The sequence below is a fragment of the Cryptotermes secundus genome, unplaced genomic scaffold (genome assembly GCF_002891405.2).
Source record: "Cryptotermes secundus unplaced genomic scaffold, Csec_1.0 scaffold474, whole genome shotgun sequence".
NCBI classification, from domain to species: Eukaryota; Metazoa; Arthropoda; class Insecta; order Blattodea; family Kalotermitidae; genus Cryptotermes; species Cryptotermes secundus.
In genome coordinates this window covers 258,063-281,926 of record NW_019731579.1, presented here as the reverse complement: position 1 = coordinate 281,926, position 23,864 = coordinate 258,063, and the positions used below count along the sequence as shown (strand labels likewise).

The 23,864-nt window shown below is 41.4% G+C and overlaps 1 protein-coding gene and 1 long non-coding RNA gene across 2 annotated transcripts; both read right to left on the bottom strand.

Moving 5' to 3' along the window:
• Positions 1-2,266: 2,266 nt before the first annotated feature.
• LOC111867173 lies at positions 2,267-11,566 on the bottom strand. The gene is made up of 2 exons (XM_023856769.2): positions 11,084-11,566; positions 2,267-3,139 (listed from the first exon to the last, which is right to left on the bottom strand). The coding sequence occupies exons 1-2, from the start codon at positions 11,215-11,217 to the stop codon at positions 2,965-2,967; spliced, it is 309 nt and encodes a 102-aa protein (XP_023712537.1). The 5' UTR covers positions 11,218-11,566; the 3' UTR covers positions 2,267-2,964.
• Positions 11,567-17,123: 5,557 nt separating this feature from the next.
• LOC111867175 lies at positions 17,124-23,523 on the bottom strand. The gene is made up of 3 exons (XR_002843296.2): positions 23,423-23,523; positions 21,303-21,364; positions 17,124-17,161 (listed from the first exon to the last, which is right to left on the bottom strand). It is a non-coding gene; the product is annotated as an uncharacterized LOC111867175 (long non-coding RNA).
• Between the last annotated feature and the right edge of the window lie 341 nt (positions 23,524-23,864).

Below are 23,864 nucleotides of genomic sequence, written 5' to 3'. Positions count from 1 at the left end.
CGTGATTGAATATTTCTTTACGAAATCTCCCTTGCGCAGTGTCACACCTGCACGGCTAGTCATACTTCTGTCGGCAGCAAATTCGTGCCGCAGTCCACACTTCCCTTGGGTCGTACATTTCCTGAAGATATTATTCTTGAGCCATGCCACTGTTGCATGGCGGGACACCTTCCTGCTGGTTTTCTTCTGCCGTGCACTTCCACACGGCGGCTCGTCCCTCTGCTGGCTACGACCAACTTCTTCTGGAGGCCACAATTTTTCCATGTCGAATTCTTCATATTTCGCTGGTTTCGGTCCCTACGCCTTTTCTTCTTCGGTTCTCCGACCGGCATTACTTCGGCGTCTTCTATGGGGACATCTCGTTGTTCTGCCGTCTCAGGTTTCCTTTCCAGTGAGGTCGGCTGTTCTTCTTCCAGACGTGCCTCCTTCTCTTGGCAGGCCATCGTCTCTTTTCTGGCATTCGTTGCTTCTTCTTCACGTTCTCCGACCGGTACCACTGTTGGGACCTTTTTTGTTGTGCCGCTGCGGTTTCGTGTCCACTGAGGCCGTCTTTTCTTCTTGTAGACGTGCCTCCATCTCTTGGCAAGCCATAGTATTGTCCTCTATATCGGGTTTAAATGTGGACACCATCTCCATGTGGCTGGCGCCCATTTTTTCTCGCATGGCGGCCGTCCTTGCTTTGATGGCTCTCGTTTCTGCTCGGATGGCTTCTATTTCTGCAACCATTTCTTCTCGCCAGGCTTTAGAGTCGGCCCTCATTTCTTTCATCATTTCAAGTATTAGCTGAATGTCTTGCTCCATTTTCTTTTCTTTTTTCATAAATTCAACACTTCTTCCTAGATCGAGGCGTGTTTAAGCTCGTAAATCAATTTTGACACCAGTGTAACGTCTTTTGCCACTGAAGACGCCGTTCGGATTGTTACTTGGTATATTTAACAATCTACAAGTCTAGGCTATAATTAATTATAACACTGTAACGGGTTTACACAATTTACAACCCTACACAATAATCTGTCCACTCTGTCCTCAGTAGTCTACACGTATTCACAGTACGATACGGGAGCTGTACCAGTGTCACTGTATTACACACTCCCAATTATGAGCCAAGCATCCGCTTCTCACACTATCACTTCTAATCACACATTCCGGTATTCTTCTTTCCGCTACAACTGAACTCGGCGACTGTTGCAATTCAACTGTCTCACTCCTGATCACACACTACTAACAAACTGATCACTCACTCCTAACTACTAACTAATCACTCATTACTGAAGTGTTCGCTGCTCCTTATTTAGCCTCGGCACGGACAACACAGAAAACAGTTACGTGACAGGTACCGCTGATACCTGACGCCGTGTTTACGGGTGATGCTAGCAACGCTGTCGAGAGCTGTTTATTGCTGCGTAGCAACCGCGGTATCCCTTGGTAACATCGTGACAATGGTTACCTAATACAGTTGCTCCTCTGTTACGAAACCGCGGGGAGGGGGTGTTTACCGAGCGTTGCGTGATAATGGAGATGGTGCAGGTATGTGACGTCACTCGCGAGATCGCAGAGTTCACGTGACCCCTACTTACCGTTGGGCCATCCACGTCACAATATATTGTAACACGATAAAAAATATGCCATTTAGGCAAAAAATAATATAATACAAACAAATGGTCATCACAGCCCGCGCCAAAAGAAAAGCTACACTGGTTAAACAGAATTACAGGTCGCACACGCGACGCAAGAAATCAGTCATTTACCTATAGGTAATAGCAAGTACGTAAACCAAATCATATTACCTTGCACGAGCCAAGCGAACAATCACGAACATTCACTAACTAAGGTAGGGAAAGGCCGCGCCATAGCTCAAGCGGTTAGTCACTGGCTTTCCACAGCGGCGGCCCGTGTTCGATCGCGGGTCTGGTCAAGTGGAATTTGTGGAGGACAAAGTGGCGCTGGGGCAGGTTTTCTCCAAGTACTTCGGTTTCCCCTGCCAATCTTCATTCCACCAATTGCTCCACAATCACCCTCACCTCATCTGGGGCTGGTACAATAGGCCAGAAGTGGCCGCAGTACAACAGACTTAGTTCCACCCCACTAGGAATAACAAAAAAGGTAGTGAAGGGAAACAAGATGGGGGGGAGCATGAAACACATACATCAGCAAACAACAGAACTGTGAAACATGGTTCACACAATAACTAGGGAGAATAATCGTTCCCATTCATATTGCTATAATGAAGCCAAATCAATCCATGGTTTACATGAGATTTATTGCTTACACTAACCACCCAAACCTGCTGGCAAAGTTGGTCAGTTCCACTGCGGAACGCCCTGTACATGTTACTTGCGGTTATCTTTGGTTTCCCTTTTCAAAATAAATACATTCAAGAAGCTGTTTTAAAACCTTTCTGTTAGGTAGGTTTATACCCTGCACACCACTGTTGAGAAAAATAAAAATAAACAAACAAAATGCTCACAGCCATAAACACCTTTCTCACTCCCATTTTCTTCTAGAGACTTGATGACTTCTGGACCAGCATCGAGTGATGCTGTGCAGTGGGTGTCGGGGCTTCATGAAACAGAAACTGCTCACAGCCATAACCGCCTTCCCCGCTCCCAATTTCTTCTAGAGTCTTGATAATTTCTGGACCAGCATCAAGTGATGCAGGACAGTGTGTGTCGGGGCTTCATGAAACAGAAACTGCTCACATTCATAACCACCTTCTCCACTCCCAGTTTCTTCTAGAGTCTTGATGACTTCTGGACCAGCATCGAGTGGTGCAGTGCAGTGGATGTTGGGGCTTCATGAAACAGAAACTGCTCACATTCATAACCACCTTTCCCACTCCCAGTTACTTCTAGAGTCTTGATGACTTCTGGACCAGCATCGAGTGGTGCAGTGCAGTGGATGTTGGGGCTTCATGAAACAGAAACTGCTCACATTCATAACCACCTTTCCCACTCCCAGTTACTTCTAGAGTCTTGATGACTTCTGGACCAGCATCGAGTGGTGCAGTGCAGTGGGTGTTGGGGCTACATGAAACAGAAACTGCTCACATTCATAACCGCCTTCCCCACTCCCAGTTTCTTCTAGAGACTTGAGGACGTCTGGACCAGCATTAGGTGATGATGTGCGGTGGGTGTTGGGGCTGCATGAAAAAGAAAATGCAATACAATGAAATGTAGGTTATCTTATGTGCATTATCTCCCAGTATAAAGTAGCCCAGAAGATAACAGCATGAAGTGAGACTTGAAGCTCTTACGGCAGTGCATATCAAGATCACGATCCTCTGGGATGTTGCCATACTCTGGTGGACAGGTATGTATATTCTGGGGAACCTGCTGCCTCTATTTCAGGCAGACTCTCCAGAATATCACACCCAGAAGACAGTAATCTACATATTCAGTGGATGTTCAGAAACTGGCTCAACAAGTTGAAGTGTGCCTTCAGTGCGATGGCTGTCCCACTGAATTTGCCTATAAGCACTTAAGTTCACATCTTAGGGCAACTTAGGTTACTTTGTATTTCAGACTAATTTATATTGGCTCATTATGCCACATATTAGAACAGCTATTCTCAGTCTTTTTGGTGTGTGTTCCAACATCCATTTCGTAAAAAAAAAAAGTCCCACCACAGCAAAAGCAAATCTAATTTCCAATCTACATTTTAGTATGGATACTCTGAAATTACACTTTAACTGAATATGCAGATTATTAACTTGAAAAGTTCTAAAACAACAGTTTCACTACATTCTCTGTTATGCGGTGAACTAGTAATAAAATCCATATCTAAAATTTATGTAGGCACATTCAAGTGACTTATGTGGCCACGCCACAGCTGAAGGGCTTAGTCGATGGCTTCCCACTGCAGCGGACCGGGTTCGATCAAGTGGGATTTGTGGTGGAGAAAGTGGCACTTGGGAGGGTTTTCTCCAAGTACTTCGGTTTCCCCTGCTAATATTCATTCCACCAAATTCTCCATCATCATAATCACCCGGGGCAGGATACGATAGGCCAATCAGTGGCTGCCATGCAAAAGTCAACCCAGTTGGACTCCGCCACCCACTAAGCGAATTTAATTTTTTCAAGTGACTTAACATTTCGCAGACCGGTGATTTAAATATTTAAATCACCCTGGGGACCGGCGTTTTTAAACCTACTACCCTAACTTGTGCACTGTTCACTTTAAAAATTAATATAAAATCTCCTAATTAATTTTATGAACTAAAATTTTTGCAGAACATTTACCAGAGCTCCTAGAAGTGCTTCAGAGTGTGATATTTCTAGAAACATTCCCCTCTGTGAAGAGGCACGACGCAGAACTTGCAGACATAGGAAGTTTTGCTTCGCTTCTTGTGCACAGCGCACACAGGCACTGCTTAGGATACTTCCCCGTCGATTGTTCACTCATCACAATTTTCATGAGGGTATGTTTCTGCATATCACCCGAGAGTCGCCCAGGGGGGTCCATATGAGGCCCGTGGGGTGGGAGTAGATGGTCCCGGTTGTACAACGTCTGTGTCTGACGCAGGTTCTGTCGCCACCGTGAGGTTTGTAGCCCAGGCTTTTTCCACATTCATGAGAAAAATCTTGTATTTCAAAGTTGAGTTTTCATTTAGCTCTTTGAAAACCAAAAATGAATTGAAAAGGGCACAATTTATAAGCCACAAGGCAACTTTCTTCGTCAATTTTACTGTTTTCCTAGGAAGGGAATAATAGGCCAAGTATTGGTCGGCTCTATCAACTCCCTTCATGAACATATTGTACTGAGAAATAAAAAGAGGTTTCTTCTTCACTTGCCCATGTCGTCTCTGAACATCGACCATGCTTGAATTGCGAATAGTGGAAATCATATTCACAACGCGAGTATCCCTCCAGGACTGTATAAGAATGTCCCCCTTCCTCCTGAATGTGGTGTCACCACGTTTCAGGGATTTACATTCCTCTTTCAGATCTGGAGGAAGGCGCCTGTTCACCCTAATTGTACCACAAATATGTACTTTCCTTGAAAGTAGGTATTCTGCAGTTGCCACACTGTTAAAAAAATTATCTTGATAAATGTGATAATTTTGATCCAGATAGGGATCCAAAATGGAAACAATAGTTTCTTGCAATTTCTTGCCTTCACCGGAATAAATTTCTAAATTTCCAATATAGTCTGAAGTATATATGGACAAATACCGTCTTAAGTGCAACAATTTTATTGTAGTTTTTGCTTCTTTTTTCTCCTCCACACTACATAGATATAGGGCATGTACCCTGAATACATTTTAATTAAAAATTTTGAAAAAGAAAGAACAGAGATCTTATAGACATTTTAACTTGAATTAAAGTTTTAAAAAGAGTTAATTTAAAAATAAAATCGATGCCTGTAGATTAACAAAGATTTTATACAATTAGAAAGACTGGTGATTTTAAATTTTAACAAGCAGTGTAACAGCTACGTGAGTGATACACACCTGATGATGGCCATTTAGGGCCGAAACATGTAGTGTGGAGGAGAAAAAAGAAGCAAAAACTACAATAAAATTGTTGCACTTAAGACGGTATTTGTCCATATATATTGTGTGAGTGTAACAGGATGCTGAAATATAATATTATAGTCTGAAGTGCTTTCCGTGACTACACGAACAAGTAGGCCATACTTTGTGAGTTTCCCAGGATTATACATTCAAAAACGAAGCCTTCGCCTCCAAGGAATCACAGATTCGTCCGAAGACAGTTGCTGCTCTGGCTTATAAACTGTCTGAAATTTCTCAACGAAAAAGTCTAATAAGGGCCGACTCTTGAAAAGCCTGCCCGTTGATTGTGGTTACAGTTCATTATTATTGAAATGCAAACACCGCCATATCTGTTCAAATCTCCTACGACTCATGAGTTTGCCGAAAATGGGAATTTCTCAAAAACGGATCAGTGGACCAATAGTCTTTCAAATTATCCCTCTTTGTAAACCCCATTAGAATGATTATTGCCAAAAATGTTTTCATTTCTGCTGAATTGACATCCACCCACTTCAACACCTTATAGGTATTGTCATATGCCTCACGGTGTTGGAGATAGTATCTGTTGGTCTCCTGACACAACATGTCAAAGAAACTATCTCCAAAAAACAGTTCAGCTACTTCAGACACTTGTGTAGGGTCCAATGGCATTTGTCTCAGCCCTGGATCACCAGTAAACTTTCCCAAAGTGGGTGTTTTGTCCACTTTACCCCATGTGGCTGTCCCCGCAATGCTAGCACTCGCACTTTCATTGGAGCTCTCACTGTCACTTTCACTTCCTCTTCTGGTCACAATATTTTGGGGGCCCCTGTCACTGCCACTGACACTGCCCTCGCTATCAGAAGACAAAGCAGTTGGCAAGTCAGATAACTCATCGGAGATCAAATCACAGATTTCTTCTCCAAGAGCTCGCTCGGCCTTCAACTGCTTTTGTCTATGAGCCATGTTGACACTTAGAATATCTTGCCTCACACATAGAAGCTTTGACTTGAACAAAGGGACTTTTCTTTAGAGTGAGAGGGGAATAGAGAGTGGTCACCTTGCTGACTACGAAAACAAACATTCCGAAGGTCAGCTACGCAGTAATTTTACAGAGTACTTTTACAGACACGTGGCCACCAAAGCGAGGAATAGTGTGTTACAATACAACGTGTCCTAAAAGCCTAAATCTAGGCGACCGGTCTGCCACGTTTAAAACCCAAACGCCTAGGCCTAGGCATCCAGTCCGCGAAGTGTTAACAGCTGCCTTGGAGTGGGAAAAGAAGTCAAGGCCTAATATGATGCTATGTAGCCTAAAATACTAAGAGCATCATAAAATAAACCCTAAATACACACACTAGCCAGAACACTCATACACTTGTGGGATACCCGTAGATTCTTAAGGTTTCTGGAATCGCTAGATTTTTGGACTTTGTCCATTGTCCTGCTAGAATGAGCTCTTTCTAATGGACCCAGCAGAGTAGTTGTGCCCCCGTCCCTCAAGTGAGGACCAAATCAGACCCAGTTCCTTAAATTGTACATCCCGTTTCTTGAACACCAGACAATGAACACAATCCAAAAACCCAGCAAGGGATTCTGAGTAATATACAATACCAATTTTAAATTCTGAATTTTGGTGAATGAAGCTTAAGTCAGAAATACTTTTTTCTTCTTCTCCAGTTAAGGTATAGGCTTCTATGTCACATTCAGAGTCTCACTGTTATTCTGCCCATTTTCCTCATTCACATTTCTTATTCTCCGAGATCTGTACTGTTATTTGTCTCTTCATCCATTCTTTCCACGTGGCTCTGCATGTCAGCCACTCTGCTGCATCAGCTACACCAAGCGGCTGTTTTGCTGCGCACAGCATGTGCTCATGTGACGTAAAATTTATATACATTAAAACAGTTTCTTAGCTAGTGGGATGAGAGGTCTCAAAAATAACAACTTCCATTATTGATAACTAACTCAGCTCTCTGGAGTTACTTACATATTACTAAACTGAAAAACACATACTGCAAAAATACGTTTCTTGGAAGCATTGCATTAGTCTGGTGGGAATACAGGGTTTGATAAACTGACTGGCTGGATGTGAGTCACTAAATCAGGTACATCTATGCATAGCATATTGTACTACCCCAATGTATATAACAGGAATAACAGGAGACCCAGACTTACTGACCATCGGAGACACATTTGGATTGCTTCAGTGGGACAGGGTCAACAACAAATTCCAGTTCCAGACAATCAATCTAGAAGTTCAAATGCTAAGTATTAACCAACTTCACACAGCTGCACCTTTTCAGAGAAGCTACTAGTTGCTCAGCTACTCAATGAATTACCAACATGTTATGGAATGCTAGGGTTCATTACCATTCACAGCCAGACACTGGCTCCTATCCTGAGCCAGATGATTTCACTCCATATTCCCTCCTTTTAAGCATACAGAATGCACAGCATCAGCCTACCTTCACACTTTTCTGAGGACAACTGCAATTTGCAAATCCATTCGTGCGCTCCCCACTACTTTATATGGTGAAGAGACACAAAATGGAACACATATTCCAGGACCATGGAGCAGGATCAGTTCTGGTGATGCAGCGACAGTCTACTTGTGGTGACACACGAGGAAGAGCTCTGCTGATGCAAAGTTATTGAGGGACGAATGCATGGTACATCTTATGCAAAATGAAGCAAGCGTTCCTTGGCAAGAAAAGTGTCAGTAATCAGAGATCACTTGCTCAGGGTGACCAAGAATTAGCTTCAGTTATGATGCAGTTCATTCAGGCAGTGAAGAAAATGGGCATTGAGGGAGGGGCATAACTGCACTGAATTTAAGTACAATTAAAAGCTATTCCTCTTGTGTCATTCCACTACATGAAACCTCTGAATTCCAATTAATAATATTAATGACATTGCCTAATTTTATTAAAGAATATTTCACAATTTTCAGCTGACTTGTGGCAGCTGCCGACATTCAAACAAGCGTGACAACGCAAGCTTCATTGCTTAGCAACGACGAGTAAACAGCGGTTGCTAGGCAAAGCCTACAACACTGACAGTGACATGTTTTCTAAATGTGAGACAGTAAAATATGGTCGCAAGTCTCAAGGGACTAGGACCCGAGAAACACTGCGCTGGCAAGGACCAGCAGCATATGCAAAAGACAGACCCGTCCTCTCGTCAGAGAGGGCGCCCCACAGAAACAAGACGGTAACAGTCGAGGAGCAATAAATATCTGGTCATGAGCCCCAGGAGGGTGCTCGATACCAAGACTTACTGGCTGACTGACCGTCAGTCGCAATGTGACTTGGACTTGGGATAGTTACAGTTCACTATTGTTATTATCCATCTGTGTATACTATGCAGCTGCAATAAATCCTATAGGACAGTTCAACTAGTGGTTGACATCCCACATTGGTGACCCTGACTAAGCATGGACGAGGCAGACAGTTCATCAGCAGAAGTGCCCAGAAGGGCCGTGCGGCTCCCGCCGTTCTGGCCCAAGAGACCAGCCATGTGGTTCACCCAGGCCGAGGCGCAATTCACCTTGGCCGGCACTAACAGTGAGCGGATCCAGTTCTGCCATGTCATCTCACAGCTGGACCACCAATACACCACAGAGGTGGAGGATATCATCCTCTCTCCACCCGAACAAGGCTCCTACACCCTACTGAGGACCGAGCTTGTGAGGCAGCTATCCTCATCGCCAGAGCAGTGCATCCGGCAACTCCTCACGGTCGAGGAAACTGGCGACCGTAAGGCGTCCCAGTTCCTGAGGTACCTCAAAAGTCTTGCATCAAACGTGTCTGATAACATCATCCGAAGTGTTTGGACCAGCCGGCTACCCCGCAACTTGCAGAGCATCCTCGCCGGCCGGAACAAGAGCAACTTGGAGGCCGCAGCCCTCTGTGCAGACCGCATATCTGAGGTCGAATTCCAAGCCAGTGCTCGGTCTTTGGGAGTCTTCGGCTCTGCGCTGTGCCAGGAATGGCTGCCTTGCCACTCCGCTGGCATGCCCGACTCACTGGGCTGCCTCAGCTAGCCGGCTGTCATGTCCAACTCACTGGGCGTCTGGCGTAGCTACCGCCTCATCACTCCTACGACCGCGCTCGCGCTCAGCAACATTAAGTCAACACACTGCAGCTTCCGCCTCTCCACTCCAGCGCTCGGTCTTCGGAATCTTCGGCTCTGCGCTGCACCAAGAATGGCTGCCTCGGCTGTCCAGCGGTCTCACACCCGACTCACTGGGCAACTCGGCTGCCTCGGACTCACCGGCAGCCATGCCCGACACACTGGGCAACTGGCATTGCTACCGCCTCACTCCTCCAGCAACCGCTCTGCGCAAGCAAACCTTTTCCTGATCGCTTCAACAGCTGAGCAACCATCTCTGTGGGGGGGTGATGTGGGAGCTGCCCACATTCAAACAAGCGTGACAACGCAAGCTTCATTGCTTAGCAACGACGAGTAAACAGTGGTTGCTAGGCAAAGCCTACAACAATACTGACAGTGACATGTTTTCTATATATCCAACTCTAGGCTACATAAGAAGATACACTGAGTTACTCTTACAGTTCACTATTGTTATTATCCGTCTGTGTATACTGTGCAGCTGCAATAAATCTTATAGGAAAGTTCAACTAGTGGTTGTCTCTTCATATGACATCCCACAGACTCTTTCCCTCTAAGGCAAAGGAGACATAAAGCAAAAAGGAGTGCCTCAGTTCCAAACCACTTTCTTTTTTGATCTCATGACAGACCGCTCAGTTTCTCTGCGGGTATTCACAATGAAAAGATGTAAAAAAGTCTTCCTTGATCCTTTCAATTAAATTCTCTGTACTACTTCATTTCTCCACAAGCAGAATAAACCCACCTTTATTAAATTTTCTTTTTATAACCAATATATGAAGTTTGATTTGTTTCATTCTGGTCTGTCACACTAAAAATATTATAAAAGATAAAACAATTCTGTCCAGTGACTGCTGAAGTTTTACTACTTCAATTCTTAACACCCTTACATGGTCCGGTCCCTACAGACCATCACCAGATGGACATCGATACTGTAAAAACAACACAGCACACCACAAACAAACAAAGGATGATATCAAAAACCTCCTCCTCAAGAAAGACAGGCGGCACAAGTTTGGCTCCCGTCAAGAAAGGCTATAAGAGAAGAGGCACGAACCATTCACTTTATAAATTTTAACTTAAATAAGAAAAGTTTTAAGAAACTTTAATACACCAAGACAACCGCTGCAGTTGAGAAAACTTTGGATTTGTATATATTGTGCATTACAAACATTGTATGTGTATATATTTTAACATTCAGAACACCAATTGTAATAGTGGTTTCCAAGGAGCATGTCCCTCTGATGATGGTCTATAGGCACCGAAACGTGTAAGAGTGTTAAGAATTGAAGTAGTAAAAACTTCAACAGTCACACTGGAAGGAATTGTTTAATCTTTTATAATATATGAAGTATACCGCAGAAATATATCTTGTCTGCAATGTGCAATAGAGCGTAGAGTGTATTCATCTGACCATTCTACCTCAATATACTCAATCCAGGCGATATATCAATATGAAACTAACTGATCAATGAATTTACTCACATGTAATGGCAGAAGAGCAAAGATAACACAGCGAAAAGCATATGATGCTGCTGGATTATGTGTATAAGCTGTTGATCCATTTCAGTGACTACTTCCAGTGCTGAATTAACATCATAACTGCAGAAGAATGTCATGTCATGTCACGTCTGCTTCCATGAAACAAGACAGGGTCTTGTGCACATTTAGCAATCAGACTAAAATGGAACTCATTTGCACAGATGTTTTGTACCATGGGACTCAGTTAATTTCCCATCAGTTATTATGGCTAGTAACAGCAATCAACTCCAATATATTGTAGCATTCTACAAAATTCAAGCATGTCACATACAGCAAAACTGTCTTACTTACAACATGAAAAACTGTGGCATGCTACAAGTCACATACTGTTCCTTTAGTCTACACCCATCTCTACTGCTCTATGATTTACTGCACGCATCAACATGTAAGTGCTGATGTCTCTTCAGATTACTGAATGACTTATTACATACGTCACATATAAATGGCTTCTCCCCACTATGTATGTGCTGATGTGTCTTCAGATGGCTCTGCTGACTGAATGACTTTTCACATATATCACAGCAAAATAGCTTCTCCCTACTATGCATGTGCATGTGCATATGTTTCTTCAGCTCACTCTTTGAAATGAATGACTTTTTACATACATCACAGCAAAATGGCTTCTCCCCACTATGTAATCGTTGGTGTCTCTTCAGACTACTCTGATCACTGAATGACTTTTTACATATGTTACAACAAAATGGCTTCTCCCCACTATGTATGTGCTTATGTGTCTTCAGATTACTGTGCTGACTAAATGACTTTTTACATACATCACAGCAAAATGGCTGCTCCCCACTATGTATGCGCTGATGTCTGTTCAGATTACTCTGCTGACTAAATGACTTATTACACATATCACAGCAAAATGGCTGCTCCCCACTATGTATGCGCTGATGTTTCTCCAGATGACTCTGCAGACTGAATGACTTTTTACATACATCACAGCAAAATGGTTGCTCACCACTATGTATGCGCTGATGTCTCTTCAGATTATTCTGCTGACTAAATGACTTATTACATACATCACAGCAAAATGGCAGCTCCCCACTATGTATGTGCTGATGTTTCTTCAGACTACTCTGCTGACTAAATGACTTTTTACATACATCACAGCAAAATGGCTGCTCCCCACTATGTATGTGCTGATGTCTCTTCAGATTACTTTGCTGACTAAATGACTTTTTACATACATCACAGCAAAATGGCTGCTCCCCACTATGTATGCGCTGATGTCTCTTCAGATTACTCTGCTGACTAAATGACTTATTACATACATCACAGCAAAATGGCAGCTCCCCACTATGTATGCGCTGATGTTTCTTCAGATGACTCTGCTGACTAAATGACTTTTTACATACATCACAGCAAAATGGCTGCTCCCCACTATGTATGCGCAGATGTGCTCTCAGAATTATCTGCTGACTGAATGAATCTCCACACTCATCACAGGAATATCGTTGCTCCTCACCATGCACGGGTTGAAGTACATTGAAATTACCCTGGAAAATGAAAGTAAATAACATGAAAAATCCTAATAGGAAGAGAAATAAGTTTGAAGCCCCAGTTCAGTGGTATGTTAAATCGGTAGGCGTGAGTGGTGACAGAGAGTGGAGGCAGGGACAGAGAGAGCCCCCCCCCCCCCGTGTGGTGTGTGCCTGAGTCCATCAGCATGTATGGAGGTGTCTCATTCAACATACATTAAGCAGCACTGCCACTGTTTAAATATATAAACCTCGGATATGAGCTGGTGATTACAGAAATGTAGTTTTAAGGTCATTTTTTCATTTGGGGGAAATTTTTTGGTAAATCTTTGGACTTTTAAGGGTATTTCTTGTAATTTTTGGCCATTTTAGGGAATTTTTCTTCATATGTTTTCTGAAATGTGAATATGGAAGCGAGGTGTCTTTCTCTTTCTCCTTTAGGTTATTTTTCTAGATTTTTTTTGGATATTTTGTAGGTCATTTTTTAAATATTTTCAGGTCATCAAAATTCGGACCCTGGTTATAGTGGTTCGGTCTAGACTACTTGTTTGGCTGTATCTGTATATGTGTACAGGATACTCCCTGTGTTGATGTTGTCGCTATGCTGTAGTGGTTCGGTCTAGACTACTTGCTTGGGGGGTATCTGTATATGTGTATGGGCTATTCCTTGTGTTGATGATGTTGCTATGCTGTAGCAGGTCGGTCTAGATTACTTGCTAGGGGGGTAGCAGTATATGTGGGTATGTTTGTGTAGAGTTGAGTGGTATGAGGTACGGGGAGGCTACTGTGAGTGGCTGAAGAGATGGGGAAGAGGTGGGGTTATTTGGTGTGTGTCTTTTACTAGAATGTCGAATATTGGATTATGTATTTCTGTAAATGTATCGTTCATCTGTAGACCTTTCTTCGTTATGTCTCATATATATATAACATCTTTCTAATGCATTGAGTTTGGGTCCTTCTTTATATATAATACTTTCATGGTCTGGTCCACTGTGCCAAATGTATATCCAGCTTCCAAAATGTGCTGCATGAATATAAATATAAACGCTATCAGGACTAATAAACAACATTCTAAATTCATTTTTGCAGTTGGTTTCTACAGTGAATCATTGAAGAGGAGATTGATCCACAATTGACATTCTTTTCTGAGGAAGCATGGGTTCACTTGCAGTGATATAAATATGAGAAAGTGTTGCTACTGGAATTCACCAAATCCACATCTAACCCATGAAGTATGGCTCCATCCAGTGAAAGTTGGAGTCTGGCAAAGCTGTAAGGGCAAAGAGGATTGTTCTACCAGCATATTTTAATGGAACAATTAATTGTGCATTCTGAGATAATTCTTTCGAGTTAAAAAAGCAGAAAGACTCTATGGCTGGTTTCAGCATGTCTCAGCTACTGCCCACACTGCACGTACATCCATGCAGGCTTTGTCTGGTATCAGCACTGGTATTTGGCAGGCACATTCACACAACCTTAATTTTTAGATATTTTCTTCTGTGGTTCTTTGCAGGACATAGTTTAAAATAGTAAAAACCATGAGGAAGAACAACAAAAAATAATCATAGGAAAATTGCAAAAATTTCGGCACAATAGCTTTAAGTGTTAATCAGAACCCCTTCTGCTGGTGCAAGGAATGTCTACGTGTAAGAGGACAGCATTTTCAACAACTTCTGTGTCCTGTGAATTGTATACTTCATTCCAAATGTTACTGGCCACCGGCATACTGATTCACTGGCAAAATTAATATGCACTTTGCAGCCAGTGGTGCATCAGTCACCGTGAACTGGCTGAGAAAAGTAAGAATCTCCATCTATATGTAGATGTAGAAATTTTCTTTGATGTTCATTAATACCTTCATTTGCATGTTTAATTACATCCATTGCAGATTCCACTACACCACAATTGCGTCTATATTTTAGGATGTGTTGCCAATGCCAGTTCTTCACTATTGCTATCTACACCTCTTACACATTCTCTGTAAATAATGTTTAGTTACCTTTCTGTCTAACAGAAAATAACAAAAATCTGTCATGACAACCAATGACCCGACAGCAGGTACACAGGCACCTACAACAGTGTCAGGTATATTAAATTTACTTCAAACAAAAGAACAGTGTCAGATATATTAAATTTACTTCAAACAAAAGGACAACAGACAAAACGTGTCTATAATATGTCACACATTGTCACAAATGCTTAGAGAACCATTAATCATCTTATAACAAATCCTCAACACGTTGACACCTCTATGTTATTACACGGATACAGACTACATGGGAGACAGAAAACAAATGATAAACTTCAGCATTTATAGATCGTGGGAACTCCATGATGTAGTACCAAAGCTTAGTGGATTGGACAGACAAAGAAAATGTGATAGATATATCATGCTATGGAATTTACTGCAAACATTTAGTTTACACAAGGTCTATTTTCATCTATATTAGATTTGTTTACTGAAAATGGGAGTGGTACATCACACGCAATATTCAAGGTACTAGAGTCGGGGGGGGGGGAGAAAACACTCTCAAAATCTAGTCAACAGGAGAGTGGAGTTGTTTCATATTCACAGAGAAGACAAGCACCATTTCTGCACATTTGTGTCATCTGCCTAACAGTGCACATACAGCTCACCTCATGTTCAGCCTTTATTTTTGGAAATGTTATTGGGACAGGATCCTCTTCCTCTTCTGCATCTGAGACTGCCTCAGCTTTTACTTTCATGGCCTGATTTGCATCATAGGGTGTTGGGTATGTCTCACCATACGGACCCACTAAAGCGTTCTCCAAATTTGTACAGTTCTGTAAAAACCATCACATCCTTCTCAGAAATTGATACACAATACCACACATTAAACAGCGTATGCTCTCCTTGCTATGGCTGTTTCTCATCACATTTAACACATAAGAGCAGTTTTGTACAGGATGTTCTTCTCTACAGCTATCATGATCACTACAAAGTACTCGGTTCATAGCTCAGTGACCTTCCCGAGGAACTACCAGTCACGGCAGCCGTAAAGAAAATATCTGCTTTTTTGGTACCTAAAAACATCATAATGAAGAGCTCCACAACTTGTAACCTTCGTTTACCAAGCATAATTATATGATCAAGGCAAGCAGGATGAGATGGGCAGCTCATATAGCAGGCAAGGGGGAGAAGAGGAATGCATATAGGATATGACAAGAAAGCCAGAATCAAAGAGACCAATAGGAAGACCTAGGAATATGTGGGAAGATAATATTTAAATGGATCTTTAAGAGACACAGGATGGGGTGGTGTGGACTGGATTCATATGGCTCAGGATAGGGACTTGTTACAGATTCTTGCGAACATGTCAATAAACTTCCAGGTTCTATATAATGATTGGAAATTCTTCAGTGGACAAGCAACTGGTGGCTTCTCAAAGACTCACTCAGCTCCATGGCGTTAGTCATGGTACCCAAGAGCTCATTACTGTGATCACACATGCTCATCATGGCTCTGTATCCTAAGGCGAACAGACCCAGTACAAACCCTCCCGAATTATTTCTTTAAAAATCTATCTTAACAGCATCTCTCCATCCACACTTAGGTCTCCCAAGTAGTCTTCTTCTCTCAGGTTTTCCTTCCAAAACTTAGTATGCATTTCTCACTGTTGCATTTGCAATACATGACTTACCCACATCACTCTCCTTGAACTCATTGCTCTCCTACATAATATCCCAAACTGTTATCACCCAAGTGTAAGGAACTCCCCACATGGATTATGCAAACAAACAGAAGCGTCTCACAAAATATTTAGTTCTTTGGCCAAGAGAACTGAAATAAAATAAAATTCTTGTCCGTGCACACAAGCATGAAACACAATTCTTTCGCTTACAGCAGGAAACTTTTCTTCAGCTCTCTGCAGTACAATTCTTGCCACTCTTGTTGCAAGAGACTGCAGAATCTCCATAACCTTGAAACCTGTTCATCACATGATAAATATCTTGTGGGGTTCATAGGAATTACCTCACAAGAGTCCTAGTAATTTAAATTCTTGGTTCTAATAAGTGTACCAGCAACTAACTGCGAACAGGTCCATGACTCCCTATGGATTTTTGATGCTATAGAATTTCTCTCAAATACAGTTCAGTTTACACAAAATTTAATTTCATCTACTTCAGAATTGCTTAAAAGGAAACTGAAGTGGTACATCACAAGCAGCAACATTCAACAAATTATAACTGTCTAGAGACACTTCAGAAATAGGCCTTCAAAGGCGAGTAAGCAGCACAGTGGAGTTGTTTGAAGTGCACAGACAGACAAAGATGAGAAAGACAACTGGAATTCCTGCCTGCTTGTAATATCTGCCTAACAGTGGACATATAGAAACATACAGCTCACCTCAGGTTCAGCCTTTACTTCCTGAACTGTTATTTGCAGAGGATCCCCTTCCTCTTCTGCATCTGAGACTGCCTCAGCTTTTATATTCATGGCCTCGTTCACATCATGACTTGCTGGGTATGTCTCACCATATGGACCCACTAAAACCTTCTCTGAATTTGTACAGTTCTGTAAAGGCATCACATCTTCTATCAGTCATGGCTGTACAACACCACACATGAAACAATATATGCTCTCCTTGCTGTAACTGTTTCCCATTACATTCAACCCATAACAGCTGCTTTGTAAGATTTGTTCTCTACAGACTTCATAATCTTAGCAAGTGTTAAGTTCATAATGCAGCGACCTTCCTCAGAAACCTGTGGTCCCTGTGGAAGTAGAGACAATACATATCTGCTCTTCATGGAACCTAAGCACTCATTACTGTGTTCACACATGCCCATCATAACTTCGCATCCAGATACAAACAAACACAGTCCAAAACCGCCCTAATTGTATGTTTAACAAAATCCATCTTCACAATTGTCTCCCAAGTGGTCTCATTCTTTCAGGTTTTCTGCCAAAATTTTTGTATGGATTTTTCATTCCTACCCATATCACGATATGAACAGCAATTCATAGGACCTGAACAAGCTTGCAGCATCTCAAGTGGAGTTGCGAAAATAGTGATCATCAGGGACTGCACTGATAGAAACCATAAAAAATACTGGAAATCCATTATTGGACTCAGACAGGCAATGGGTTCTATAGCAGGACCCTCTGCCAGAAGAAAGAACGATCTGTTGAGATTAAACAGAGATCAACTAGGATGGGTGGTAGGATTACTTACGGACACTGCTACCTGAAAGCATACATTTTCAATTTGGGACTGACAGATAACCCAACTTGTGACAGGTGCCTACAAAGAAAACAAATCATCCACACACATCCTGTGTGATTGTGAGGTTATAGCTTATTTCAGATTTTGTCACTTGGGTCAGCTTTTATGGAACCAAGTGACTTTTATGATGCTCCTACACTTTATTAAAAGTGTAGGATTAATAAAGGGCTAATCCAAAGGGGAAGCACAATATATCATTGAAGATCGCAGTCCGCTTTTTATGTCCCACCCCTTACATACATACATACATACATACATACCCATATCTCTCTCCTTGAATTCATCCCTCTCCCACATAATAATGTAAAGTGTTACAATATGAAGAACCATGTAAACTCCACAGGTGGATTATGAAAGCCAAAACACAAGCTTGGCCATGTTAGGTGGGTCCTTGTCACCACGTCATGGCGCGTCCTCAGGTTGCGAATGGAGGAGACGCCCTCCAGTTTTGGAGGGAAGCTGCGTATATATTGAATAAGCAGTCACGGACAGCTGAGAAGGGGTGGCCCTCCAGCTTGGGGGTTGGGCATGGGGCTAACAACTCCTCACCATAAAAAATCACCATGTTACGAAAATGAACACAAAGCCTCATACCTGGACTGATTCCCTGGATAAACGACCTAAGCTAATGAAAATGTATATGAGATTTGGCACTTGGAATGTACAAAGTTTGTATATGGCAGGTTCGCTCAGGGCAGTGGCAGAAGAAATCTTCAAATATAAGTTAGATTTAGCGGGAGTACAGGAGGTCAGATGGGATGGAGGTGGCATCGCACCAGCAGGAGACTATACTTTCTTCTATGGAAAGGGGAATGAAAATCATGAATTAGGTACAGGTTTTTTCATACATAAGAGAATCGTATCAGCAGTTAAGAGGGTGGAGTTCGTTGGTGATAGGATATCATATATAATACTAAAAGGTTGCTGGTGTGATATCATTGTTATGAATGTTCATGCCCCAACAGAAGATAAAATTGATGACATAAAGGATAGATTCTATGAAGAACTAGAACATGTATTTGATAAATTCCCGAAGTACACTATGAAAATTTTGTTAGGAGATTTCAATGCCAAAGTAGGGAGGGAAGAAATTTTCAAACCAACAACTGGGAATGAGAGTTTGGATGAAATTAGTAATGATAATGGAGTTAAGAGTAGTAAACTTTGCCACATCAAAAAATCTTACTGTCAAAAGTACAATGTTCCTGCATCGTAACATCCATAAATTTACTTGGACATCTCCTGTTGGGAAGATACACAATCAAATAGACCATATTTTGATAGATAGGAGCCGGCACTCAAGTATACCTGATGTCCGATCATTCAGGGTAGCAGATTGTGATACTGACCACTGCCTGGTGGTGGCAAAGGTTAGGGAAAGGCTGGCAGTGAGCAAACAAACAACACACAGAGTTCATATGGAGAGCTTCAATCTCAAGAAATTAAATGAGGTAGAGGGTAAAGAGCAGTATCATGTTGAAAATCTGAAACAGGTTTGCGGCTTTGGAAAACTTGGACACTGAGGTGGACGTTAATAAAACTTGGGAAACTATTAGAGAGAATATAAAAATGTCTGCCAAAGAGAGTATAGGTTATTATGAACCAAAGAAGCATAAGCCATGGTTCGATGAAGGATGCTCAAAATTATTATATCAAAGAAAGCAGGCCAAATTGCAGTGGTTACAGGATCCAAGCGAGTTAAATGGGGATAATCTGAACAATATAAGATGTGAAACCAGAAGGCATTTCAGGAACAAAAAGAGGGAATATCTGAAAGACAAAATTGATGAGCTTGCAATGAACAGTAAAAACAAAAATATTAGAGACCTGTATAGAGGAATAAATGACTTTAAGAGGGGTTACCAGCCTAGCAGTAACTTAGTGAAGGATGAGAATGGTGATCTGCCTGCAGATTTCCACAATATTTTGAATAGGTGGGGGAACTACTTCTCTCAGTTATTGAATGTACATAGGGACAATGATGTTAGGCAGACAGAAATTGATAAAGCTGAGCTGTTAATACCTGATCCTAGCCCTTCTGAGGTTGAAAGTGCTATTGCAAAATTGAAACAGTATAAATCGCCAGGTAGTGATCAAATTCTGGCATAACTTATTCAAGCAGGAGGCGAAATATTACTTTCTAAGATCCACAATCTAATTACTTCTATTTGGCATAAGGAAAAATTGCCCGATCAGTGGAAGGAGTCTATTATTGTACCAGTTCACAAGAAGGGTCAAAACTGACTGCAGTAATTATCGGGGGATATTACTGCTATCAACTTCATATAAAATTTTGTCCAATATACTTCTTTCAAGGTTAAGTCCATATATAGATGAAATTATTGGGGATCATTAGTGTGGGTTTCGACGTAACAGATGAACTACAGATCAGATCTTTTGCATTTGTCAGATATTAGAGAAAAAATGGGAGTATGATGAGACAGTACATCAGCTATTCATAGACTTCAAGAAAGCCTACAATTCAGTTAGGAGGGAAGTATTGTACAATATTCTGATAAGAGTTTGGAATACCCATGAAATTAGTTAGGTTTATTAAAATGTGTTTAAACGAAACGTATAGTAAAGTCCGCGTAGGTAAACATTTGTTTGATAAATTTCCTATCCAGAATGGTCTAAAACAAGGAGATGCTTTCTCGCCACTCCTTTTCAACTTTGCCTTAGAATATGCAATTAGGAAGGTCCAGGGAAACCAGGTGGGACTGAAACTAATTGGGCCACATCAGCTGTTGGTCTACGCCGATGATGTAAATCTACTGGGTGATAATATAGATACCATAAAGAAAAACACACAAACTTTAATTGACGCAAGTAAAGCGGTTGGTCTAGAAATAAACACAGAAAAAACTAAATATATGTTACTGTCTCGTCACCAAAAAGCATGGCAAAACCATGACATAAATATAGGAAATAGATGTCTAACTGCATAATGAGGAGCTTCATAACTTGTACTCTTCTCCAAGTATGATTAGAATGATCAAATCAAGGAGGATGAGGTGGGAAGGTCATGTAGCACGAATGGGGGAGACGAGGAATGCGTATAGGATATTGGTGGGAAAGCCAGAAGGAAAGAGAACACAGGGAAGACCAAGGCATAGGTGGATGGACAATATTAGAATGGATCTTAGAGAGATATGATGGTATGGTATGGTATGGTATGGTTTGGATTGGATAGATCTAGCTCAGGATAGGGACCACTGGAGGTCTCTTGTGAACACAGTGATGAACTTTCGGGTTCCATAAAATGCTGGGAATTTGAGTAGCTGAAGAATTGGCAGCTCCTCAAGAAGGGCTCAGCTCCATGAGTAAGTAAGTAACGTAAGTAATCACAAGCTTGGCATAAAAAGTTTAGTTTCTTAAGATATAAGAATTAAAAGGTCTTGTCTGTGCACAGAAGGACAAAACACTCACCATCCTTTCTGTCACAGCAGAAAATGTTTCTTCAGCTCTCTGTAGTGGAATTCTCGGTATTCCTGTTTCAAGAGAATGCAGAATCTTTCATAACCTTGAAACTATATTTTATCACACATGATTTGTGGGTGGCAAATGAATTCATTTACAAGAATCCTATATTATATTTAAGCATCCTGTTGCACTCTACACGATAAATGATACAAACACCGTCCTAAGTGCAAACAATATATATTTATATGTCTTTGATCTTGTTCTTTCTACACTACATGTTTCGGCCTCTATCGGCCATCATCAGGTGTATACTCTTAACGTTGCTGCCACACTGAACCCAGTCTAAAACTTAACATTTAAAAACACAATGTCACGTTCTTCGTATTATCAACATCTACATNNTAGAGAAGAGAAAAAAATTTTAAAAGATTTTAAAAACATCATAACTAAAGATCTTTAGAGTGCTACTACAAGAATATCGGGTTTGACGTGTGCAACATAATCTACATACCAGACACATATCAACGATGTAGATGTTGATAATACGAAGAACGTGACATTGTGTTTTTAAATGTTAAGTTTTAGACTGGGTTCAGTGTGGCAGCAACGTTAAGAGTATACACCTGATGATGGCCGATAGAGGCCGAAACATGTAGTGTAGAAAGAACAAGATCAAAGACATATAAATATATATTGTTTGCACTTAGGACGGTGTTTGTATCATTTATCGTACAAGAATCCTAGTCATATAGCATCATATTTATAACAAGTGTACCAGTGCCTAGCTCTGAATATTTGCCCAAGTCTGTAAGGAAACACTAATTATCGTGAACGCACACTGACGTGGATTTCTTTGTTCTCACAGCAGAGGTCGGCAGGGATTACTGAAGCTTGCAGTCTTATTACACCTTATGTAGTTTTGACAAATTGTTCCTCAGTTCTGATGGCAGCTAGTTCACCCATTTAGAGTGAACCTCTTGCTTCCAAAACGTCGGTAACTGCATACCAGACTGCATGGAATTACGTCCTAGAAACAGCAAACCTACTCTACAAATTTACATTGCATTTACATTTACACTCTACAAAAACGCATTTGCATACCCTGCAACTTCAACCAGTTCAACACAGACCCTCAGCTCTCACGACTTCCTTTACAAGTCAGATTGGTATGTGTAACTGGCGAGAAAGGGCATAAAACACTAAAAATGTTCATTCTACTGGTAACATCACCCTCACAGCGGGCGTTGCGAAGTTTAGCAGAATCCCAGCTACAACTTGCAACTGCGAAACGATATCACGAACACAATAATGTGTAAAAATATGAGGAAACTGATTTTGAATTGTTTGACTTTTGAATTGAATGACTGACACAACACACAACGCGTAAAAAACATCCGACCATAAGCCTACACAACCTCAAGTTGACGTTTCCCATCACCGGGACGAATCAACAAGAAGGAGCCGAACATTTTACTTTAAATGTTTTAAACTTTTAAATATTTTAACATTGACGGCTCAATTTGAGGACATTTTTCAGATGGAATGCAAGAGTTGTACGTGCATTCAACGCTACTAGAAAGTGTTGTGCTTTTACACTCCGACACCTGTAACAGCGTCCACGCAGCTTACATACTGTGTACATTAAACAACGCCAGTGTTTTCATGTGTTTGTAATACGTGCCTCTGATGATGGTTTCTCTTGAACCGAAACATGTAAGGCAATAAATGATACAAACTCCGTCCTAAGTGCAAACAATATACATTTATATGTCTTTGATCTTGTTCTTTCTACACTACATGTTTCGGCCTCTATCGGCCATCATCAGGTGTATACTCTTAACGTTGCTGCCACACTGAACCCAGTCTAAAACTTAACATTTAAAAACACAATGTCAAGTTCTTCGTATTATCAACATCTACATCGTTGATATGTGTCTGGTATGTAGATTATGTTTATCGTGTAGAGTGCAACAGGATGCTTAAATATAATAATGTAAGGCAAGTGAGATAAATAAGTGACCTAAAAACATTGTTACACTCGACGGATTATTCAGTGACAATTTGTGAGGAAACTGAATTTCTCTCCAATGATCCTAATGCGTCCCTAAAGAATACCCAAAACTTACACACTTCCATTACAAATGAAATATCGGTAACCGACGATGGAAGAGTTTGTTCGAAACTATGATATTATTAGCGGACAACATGGCTGACACGGCTGACACTACCCCACGGTGCAATGCTTCTGCCATCTCTGCGAATTCACCTCTAACTAGATACATAATGGCCGCCAGATCCGACAGCATAAACGGTAAGAAGGTATGCTAACATATCACCTTTTGGGTGCTTCTCACTGTACTCCCCCCCCCCTTCTTCCTTCCTAGGAAGGCTTATTTCGCAAGAATATCAGTAAATAATTATGCAACCAGATGTTTTGCACTGCAGAGGTTCCTACACCCCCTTTTTTAACCCTGTTCAGTATCACTTCACCCATATTCTTTGGAATGGATATGAGTGAAGTGACACTAAACCTGGATCCTCCTTTGAAAAAAAAACAACATAGTAAGA